At 34.2% G+C, this 9,542-nt stretch overlaps 2 protein-coding genes across 6 annotated transcripts; one reads left to right on the top strand and one right to left on the bottom strand.

The window, feature by feature from the left end:
* Positions 1-385: 385 nt before the first annotated feature.
* On the bottom strand, positions 386-2,092 carry LOC105314476 (arpin-like). Of its 5 annotated transcripts, none has more exons than XR_002186971.1 (6): positions 1,919-2,092; positions 1,790-1,865; positions 1,424-1,684; positions 1,175-1,375; positions 751-908; positions 386-588 (listed from the first exon to the last, which is right to left on the bottom strand). XR_002186971.1 is itself a non-coding variant. In XM_020002537.1 (6 exons), the coding sequence occupies exons 1-5, from the start codon at positions 2,017-2,019 to the stop codon at positions 757-759; spliced, it is 618 nt and encodes a 205-aa protein (XP_019858096.1). In that variant the 5' UTR covers positions 2,020-2,092; the 3' UTR covers positions 386-588; positions 751-756. The 5 variants fall into 5 exon arrangements, 2 of the variants coding, with proteins under 2 accessions (XP_019858096.1, XP_011406963.1); XR_002186972.1 differs by having other exon boundaries at positions 1,552-1,684; XR_002186970.1 differs by having other exon boundaries at positions 687-908; positions 1,552-1,639.
* A 71-nt stretch (positions 2,093-2,163) lies between these two features.
* Positions 2,164-6,884, top strand: LOC109586357 (uncharacterized). The gene is made up of 8 exons (XM_020002536.1): positions 2,164-2,248; positions 2,296-2,583; positions 2,981-3,010; positions 3,058-3,443; positions 3,492-3,752; positions 3,808-3,838; positions 3,893-4,078; positions 5,901-6,884. The coding sequence occupies exons 1-8, from the start codon at positions 2,218-2,220 to the stop codon at positions 6,797-6,799; spliced, it is 2,112 nt and encodes a 703-aa protein (XP_019858095.1). The 5' UTR covers positions 2,164-2,217; the 3' UTR covers positions 6,800-6,884.
* The last annotated feature ends 2,658 nt before the right edge of the window (positions 6,885-9,542 follow it).

Here is a 9,542-nt window from a genome sequence, read left to right as displayed (position 1 = left end):
TATCTGTACTAAAAATAAAATAAAAATATAATTTAAACGTATCATAATAATGTTACCCTAATATTCTAATTATTCCTTTGACTCCGCCCACTGCTAATAACACCTCTCCGCTATCGCTCAGGCTCCATGTACATGTACTGTGTAGTGCAAAATTTTTGGGGCTGTAAATTTCATGGATTTGCAATTTTTGAAAGATTCGTGAAAATTACTTTTGCGAAAATCAAATAAATTGGGCACAAGATGGCAGATGGTATAAATTCGTGAAAATTAAATCCACTCAATAGATTTTTAGGCAAATTTGCAAAATTTACAACCCTCAAAAATTTTGTGCTATACAGTATAAAGTACACAAGAAACCAAAAAACTTTTTATTTTGCAATTTTAGTTCAAGTCATGACACTATACTTTTAGCATCAGTGAATGATAATTAAAATGTATTATTGTTTGTTAGAAAAATAATGGTGTATACACAGTATACTGATGTACAGTGTATTACAATAAGTTTGTGTGTTGAGTGTATTATTGGTTCTTTATGATTTAGCATCCCACCTCCATACAGTTCCATTATCACAAACACCAATGATAGTCCTACACAGTAAAAAACAATAATAAAATACTATATGATGATTCTTGAACGCTCAATACAAAATACTAATGAGTGGATGAATATTTTATGCAGCTCTAACTTTTTGCTAGTCGAAAAATCCTAATTTCTTGTTCAAATTATTATTTGTCGTTATAAAAACTCACATACTCTCATTTTCCTCCTCCTCCTCCTGTTCCCTGGCTGGGTTCATCAGTTGATTTGTGTCCGAGTACCTTATCAGTCCAGCTCTGTCCTGTCTTCTCTCCTCCAGTGTAGTTTGATGAGTGAGCTCGCTGATCACTATCCAGCTTTGTGAATGACTCTAGGGAGAGAAGAGATGAGAATTACATGTACATGCGTATAAATACATGTATATGCATGTACATGTACATGTTTATATGTGTTGTATAAAAGAAATAGAACAAAGGAAGAGAAGAGGGTGTGTGTGTGCATATACATGTACGTGTACATACATTATGTATGTAAAAGGGAACAAAGAAAAATATCAAGAGATCTGGTGAACAGCTAGTTATTAATACAATATGCTACATGTACATGTCCATCAGCATAAACTCCTTCCTCCCTCACCTATCAGTAGAGAGTCTCTTCTTGTCTTCAGTCTAATTCTTTGTCCTGGGCTACACTCCACATGATCATAGCTCTCATTCTCTCCCCAAAAACAAATCGACTGAGAGTGACTGCCTGTCTCAAACCCAACCAGATCAGAACAAACTCTTTCACACACTTCGGCATAACTCAATGTGTCGGGTGTTCCCTTGGCAACAGTTTCTATAGTAACAACAAATAATAGTTATAGTACTATCAGTAATGTAATACCTGACTAGTCTCCCTCAGCTTCAGCTCAAGCAGATATCTCAGTCCTCAGGTATTACATTACTTACACACACACACCTCCAGACAGGCTGGTCACTATATGTATGTACATTATGAATTCCAGTTCTTACTGTATGATGAGTTGAGGTAGCTAGTTTTTACTTTTGCTGTTTGCCCAAAGTTCGGTTCAATTTCTTTGCCTTCAGCATCAAACTTTCTCTAGCAAGCACAATCAAATTCAATATGGAAGACACAAAAACAACACTAAAAACAACAACAATAATGTAAACAACAACAACAACAACAAGTATATTAGATACAATTTTGGTGAAAATTACTCCTGGTATCCCCTCTATACTTAATGTTCACCTTCTTATTGCTAGTGTCTTGTATAATGTGTCGTCTCTTCTTATGAAACACACCCTCCAGCAGTACACCCCTACCACTGGTTACAAGAGATGAGCATTAATTAGAAATACATGTATATATACAAGTTACCTTTGTAGTTGGCTCGAGTTCCACTCGCTCTTCCACTTACTGACCTTCACCCCCTCCTGCTGTAACGGGGTATCATCATATATCATGTGCATTGGACTCATTTTGAGTGTTAGAGTCTCAACTCCTCCTCCTTCTCCTCATCTTCAATTTCCGTTCATTTCCGGATAGATCAAGTGGAATCCGGATACTTAGATCTAATCGTACACGTACACGTACCCATCACTAAAATTTTAGTGATACACCCCACTGATCTGATTTTAAAATCAGATCAGTGGGCAGTGGGGTGTGTAACGTTTTTGATGGCTGTTGGTGGTGATACCTCTTCTCTCGGTTATTTTCTTTTGTTTAGCTTAACTTGTTTCAGCTCCTTTTACTAGGTATCACTGACTTGCAAGACATCTTGACTCAGCTAGAACAGGGACAGTTTTCTACCAGCAAATGGAAACAATTTGGATTCCAAGCTGGTCTCTACAAGAATACACTTGATAAAATAGAAGTTAACAAAGCAAATAGTGTTGAGGATCGTTTCATAGAGTGTCTTTCTTGCTGGCTGAGAAAACAGGATAATGTGAATAGTGAGGGAGAGCCGTCATGGAACAGATTAGCTGAGATATTAGAAAGAATTGGAGAGCAAGCCTTGGCAGATAAAATTAGAGGCAGAGAAGGTAATCTTCTAATACTGACAGTATAACAGTTTATTTTTGAGGTGAAATATTTTGCAAATTTCATGTTTTAGACTTTTAGCTCCATGTAATAATTTTATCACAAAAAATCTGCCACTGTGCAGTTTGCAAGCTATTGGTGAATCTTAGAAATGCAGGTGGATTCACAAAACTAATTATGCGTTTTGGAAAAATTAGCAAAATGGCATGCTGATTGTTTGGTAGGTGTGGTAAATTGGTAATTAAATTAAAATTGCGAAATTTTTATTCTCGAATACAAAAATGCAGCCAAATAACGAAATTTTATACCCACAAATATATATATAGCATATACGGTATTTCACCATGAAAATAAACTGATATATACAGTAAACCTATTTCATTTTAATTTTAATTTTAGAAGGACAGGATACTGGTCAAAGCATCTGTCGTAAGATTGGACCTAATCTAACTTATTAAATTTATTTTATTTTTTAGTTCCTCGTCAATTAAAAAATGAGTATATTCAAATGACCACTGAATTTGAAGAAATTTTGGAAAAATTTGTTAATCGGGTTTGTGAAAAAAGGGAGACACTGGATAAGCTAAAAACCAAAATGATTTATCACTGGCGTTTAAATAGAGATGAAATCGATAACTTACAAATAGGTGATTATTTTGGACTAATGTACATTATTCGAGATCACTGCTCTCCATGGAATTTCAACATACTAACCATTTTAACACAACAACTTGGATTGGCTGATATTACAAAGCAGCTAAATCTGTTTGAAGAGAAACAGGAAGAAATATACAAGAAGATTTTAGCAAAGGGATTTGCAACAATTGCTATTGAAAATTGTAACAAAAAGAATAGTAAAATGGTAAGACTTGTATTTTATTGCAACAACTGCTTTTCATGATTTATGTAGATGATATTTGAAGTATTGTGGCCTATTGATAAAACAACACTTCAGGATTTTAAGGAATTTCTCATAGATGTCTTCAGCAGTCAAGGATATCATATGCACATTCACTTGAAGACTGTGCATAGTAGTCGACTGACATTTGTTTGCTTCATACCAGATTGGCTAGTGGATGAGATGAAGGATTATGTTATGGAGAATGAAGATCTTTTTATATCTAAGGATGTAGTTGAAATTACTGTTGATGGCACTATTGTATTTAGTACTGTAAGTGATGGTATAATAATTTTGTGTTAATTAGATATTATATGTTTTGAATTAGAAACATTCATTAGAAATCGAGGAAGGCACCCGTTAGTTATGGTTTTATAGTTAAAGCATTGTTTTATTTTTTTGTCAATTTGCAGGAATTGAGGAACAGAATATGTCTACTCATCTTAATAAAGAGAAGAGAGAAGGAGAATGTCAATATGAAGAAGTAGAGTGTCGAAATGAGGAATGTCAAGAGAGAAAGCAACGTAGATATCTTGAGGATCATGAAGATAGAGAATGCGATCAACGTCCATTTCAATGCCAATACTGTGGGGAAGAAGGTACGTTCCTCTCTATTACAAAGGATCATTATGAGGAATGCAGGCAGTATCCTGTTACTTGAATACTTGTCACAATAAATGTGTGTTAATTTTGTTCCAGCACCTTGGTACTGGAACTAAGAAAAACTGTACTGTAATTATTTATGGCAATGAATACTGGAACTAATACTGCACTGTAAAATGTTAGTTATATGGAGTAGTACATGTATACATACTGATGTACGTGTATTACAACAAGCTTGTGTGTGTGTGACTGTATTGTTGGTTCTTTATTATGATTTAGCATCCCACCTCCATACAGTTCCATTATCACAAACACCAATGATTGTCCTATACAGTAAAATTTAAAAAAAACAATAAGATTCCCAGAGCCTGAAATTACAGTGTACATTCAAACAATGTTCAAAAAATTGGGAAGAAGACTCTTACAGCAAAGAGTATTTTGACAAAAACCACAAGGAGAAAATTCTTCATTTTTATAATTTTTTTTCTGATACATACACATGTTCTTATGTTGCGTAAAAACTTTGATTGAATTCCAATTAAGTTGAATTTGTAAATTAAATTGCTTCAATGACCAAGGGCCTTTGGTCTGTGACCAAATTGTGAAAAAAATAGCTGATACAAATAGATGTACATGTCCTTATGCCAAGTGAACTAAGCAGCATGCCTTATGACTATAACAAATATAGAATACATTTTAGCAACTTTGAAAATTCATTAAAAATTAAAATTTAATTGGAATTAGCTCAAAGTTGATACACAGCATATGTACTTTTGGGAATATGATTATGGTCATTTGTTAAATTGCTTTTAATAATTTAAATGTATTTACCATCTTTAAAAAATTATGTTGTTTGGACAAAATGATAGGATACCGTATAATGGGAAATTTTGGAGAGAATTAAATTTGGCAAATCTGGCATTTTGATAGCCATTTGCCAAAATTAAATCCACCATTTTGAGCCATTATGCGCATGCTCAATGGCATGTGGCCAAAAAATTTGCCAAATTAAAATTTGCCCATTACCAATTTGTCAAATTCAACTCCCTTCAAAATTTCCCGCTATGCGATGACACAGAATTTGGTCGGACAATTGAGCAAAATGGTCAGAAAATGTCTGACTGTTATTTCTGACTCTGTATTCCCAAAATGTTAGTACTGGTATACAGAATGCTGATGAGTGGATGTGTGGGCTAACGCATAGCTCCAAATTTTCATCAGTCAAAAATTTTATCAAAATCATTTTTAAATCAATAAAAATATTGTCATTTTTATCATAAATCTGCATACTAGTTACGTAGAGAAATTTTTTGATGAATTTGACAAAATTTTTGACTGACGAAAATTTGGAGCTATATGGTATTTACTATAGTCCATCCAGTGGTAATCAGTATATGTATGTATGTTACAATGTAGTTTACTTGCAATCAGTATGTGTGTGTGTGTGTGTATGTGTGTGTGTCTGTGACTGTGTGTGTGTGTGTGTGTTGGTTTACTTGCTGTCATTGCTGAAAGTGACTTGTCTCACTGCAGTGAAGCATTTAGCTGATGAGAGTATCACTGATGGACGTCCCTTGATGACATCATTCTGTGTAGTGTCCCATATGTGTATCTCACCAATCTGATTACCAAGGGCTAGGTACTAAATTTAAAAAATAATGGAAATTAATCACTGCTAACTTTACACTGTAGATGTACATGTACATATACAAATCACTGTCCATCTCAACAGTATTGATACAATGTACATAATGTTTTTCAATCTTCTCACGATAATGTAATTTAGCCCCACCCTAACTTCTGTTTTGTTTACTGTAGATATGAAAGCAATGGTGACAGGGGCTGTTCTAAATTTTCTGTTGTGTCTAATTATTTTCAGGACTGTCGTAACTATACATTCTGAGTTCGATAAAACTGTCTGCGAACCACAAGAGATAGTTTTCAAGTTCTTTCCGTGCCATGGAGAAATAAAATCTTCAGATGTAGCTTTTGTTGTTATTTGGATATTGGTGACATTCATTAGTGTGTCGCTTGTTCGGGATATCATTAGACAAGGATTGAGCCGATCAGCTTTTAAAGGCTTTCACAAGATTCTTTCTCTACTCAGTATAATATCATATGAGATTTGGATGTTTGACTACATTTACAACACTTACGTTACAAATTTTGATTGGAGTTTTACAATTATGATATTCCTACCATTGGTGACTCTTTTGGTTCACTCGGTTTTACAGATATTCCTGTCTTATGATGAATATGTGCTACCAAAAAATCAAAGAAGGACCAGGGATCTTGTCTATTTCATTGTCACAAGCCTTGGCTTCAATGGCATTATGATAGTCCATATTTTATGCATGTTTGTCATTGCTTTATCCACTGGAATATCAAAAGAAAATAATCTTGTATGCATCATTATTGCTGCATTTCTTGGGCTTGGCGAAATGATGAATCGTGCGTATGTGATGAAGAACCACTTTGAGCAACTAATAAATCAATACATACCATACAAGATGTACATGAAAACAGCTTTGGAACATCATATGCAAGAAATGAGAAACAACGTTCATACTCCGGCAAAATTGGAATCAAGATATGTTAATCTTGATGTAAAATTAGTGACTCAAAAAAGAGAAAAAGAAACTTCATACTTAACCGTGCCGATTGTTGCTACTTTTGCTGTCGCTACTTTTAGTGCTTTTGTTGCAGGAAACATTTGACTATTGAATCTTACATGCACACACTTTTTTAAAATAGAAACTTTTTGTTTTTTACACAATTTACTGTTTATACTGGAAAAGTGAATGCCTTTTAACAGCATAAAGCACAAGGCAAAAGCAAAATCAATGATCAATAAATGCTCATCATTCAACGTAATTACAGTAGAGTATGACCCACCCTATCTGATAGCCTTAATACTCCTGTAATCTTGATAAGATTTGAAAGATTAGTGAAGCTTTAGTCTCCAGTGCTAAAAAGCTGTAGTCATAAAGAGCCTATTAAATACCTGTAAATATACTGTTCCATGTAGCTTATTTTCATGTAGTTTTTTTGCATGCACAGTGCCTTTTAAGTTGCTAACTATAGTGCAACAATGTACTCACAAATTTCCCAACTATGCAGATTAATACAGTGTAATGAGTAATCTACTACGTTTTATAATTGAATTATAACAAGAGTAGATAATCTACTCTTGATTATACTCCTACATCATTCCAAAACGATCACAAGCATCATGGAAGCCATCACGATAACAACAAGAGTAGTTCTTCTTGCCCTTTTCTTCCTCCTTGTCATCTATAGGATGATAGTAACTATTCTCCCTGAACTGAATATAATCCTACATGAGCCACAAGATGATATCCTTGAGTATATCTACCACAAGGAGATTAAATCTAAAGATTTAGCTAGTGTTGTCATTTGGATACTAGTGACATTGATCAGTAGGTCACTGGTTTTGGATATCATTGGAAAAAGATTGGACCAATCAGCCTTTAAGGCAGATTTCCACAAGATTCTCTCTCTACTCAGTATCATATCATATGAAGTTTGGATGTTCAATTACCTTTATTATACTTATGCTTCAAGTCTCGATTGGAATTTTAAAGTAATAATATCACTACCATTTGTGACGCTCTTGGTCCATTCAATTCTTCAAACTTTCTTGTCCTACGATGAATATGTGCTACCACATAACAAAAAAGAGAAGAAAATCCTTGTGTATTTCATTATCACAAGCATGGGTTTCAATGGTATTATGCTGGTCCATGTTCTTTTCATGTTTGTCACTGCTTTATCCACTGGGATATCAAATGAAAAATATATCATTAATGTTGTATTTCTGGGGATCGGTGAAATGATGTATCGTGCCTATGTGATAAAAAACCACTATAGGCAGCTAAAAAATCAGTCTATACCATATGCCAAGTATATGCAAACAGCTACAGAATATCATATGCAACAAATCAGAAACCAATTTTACAGCCGGGCAGAACTGGAATCTGGTCGAGTTAATCTTGAAGTGCATGTAGAATTAGTAACTGGAGTGACTCAAAATAAAGCCAAAAAATCTTCATACATGTACCTTACCAAACCAATCCCTGTTACAGTTTTTGTCTTCACTTTGAGCGCTTTTGTTGCAGGAATCATTGATTAAAAACCTTACGTTATTTGCTTTTTTTTAACGATTTGTGTTGTAACCTTTGTAAGTGTTGGCAATGCTTTTTCATTACTTCATTATTTTAATCATTTTGAGTTTGTTCATATTCCTTTTTATTGTGGATTTATTTACTTTCATTTTCCTGTCCATTGCAAAGCGAATATACCATATCTCACAGTTTGGAACCTCAAACCTAATAATGAAGAACACATTTCATATGATCACATGATCCCATGATCCCATCAAGCCACCCAACCAACAGCAGCAAGTGGATTTTGGTGGGCATAATTGCATGATCACCAAAAAACATGAGTCAAATGCCAAGTGGTTAATATTTTAACAACTTATCATAACTATTATTCTGTTTAAAACAGATACCGTATTTGCCTGATTAGAAGCCGAGCTTAAATAAACACCCATTCTTAAAATATTCTCACTATAGATCCGCATATTATAGCCAATTTAGATAGCCTCAACTTTAAGATTGTTCTAAATAGCTTGTCTAATGAGCTAGGGGACATGGGTTCGATTCCATCTTTTGGCAACTTTTTTTTCTTTTCACAAAATTTTTTCCTCTTGTTAATGAATAGACTCCCGGGCTTCTAATCAGGCAAATACGGTAAACACCTCCTTTATCAGTTCTATATAAACCCTTTCCCTGATTCCCTCTCTTGGCTCTCTTCCTCTTTCTCTCTCTCTTACTTTTGTAAAACTTGAAAGGATTTCTGTTGTGGCTTATCGTCAGGTTGTGGAGGTCTCCAAAGTATTAAATTATTCTCACAACTTTTAGAAAACGCTAGTCGACCAAACCACCTCACACAGTCAGTGTAGTTGCGATGAATTTCACGAGTTGAATATTTCGGAAAATGAACCTCCAGTATTGGAAATGACCTGAAAGGAATAAAAGGATTACATGTACATGCACATGAATTATTGCACATACATGTATATGTACATGTTCATTTACATGTATACTAACAATAATATAAGGTACTGTATGTACATGTTCATGTACATGCCTTATACATGTACATGTACATATATGTCACAAGACTTCTTTACATACATGTCAATTCACATGAACATGTATATATTACCAATAATTAAATTACTAGTACTACATGTACATGTACACATGTACCTACAAAAACTTATTCAAGTCAAGATTGTTGAATTTCGTAGGAGTATTTTCAAAATCTGTTCCCCTTCTCTCTCCCTCTCTCTCTTACTCTTTTGATCCTTTAACATGTTCATATGATTGCCTAATGACGTCAGTGTATTCATCAGTTTGGAGGTCCCACATC

This window comes from Amphimedon queenslandica, unplaced genomic scaffold (assembly GCF_000090795.2).
Source record: "Amphimedon queenslandica unplaced genomic scaffold, v1.1 AMPQUscaffold_12893, whole genome shotgun sequence".
Classification (NCBI taxonomy): Eukaryota; Metazoa; Porifera; class Demospongiae; order Haplosclerida; family Niphatidae; genus Amphimedon; species Amphimedon queenslandica.
Note: the sequence above shows the minus strand (reverse complement) of the source record. Positions and strands in the feature narration are given on the sequence as shown.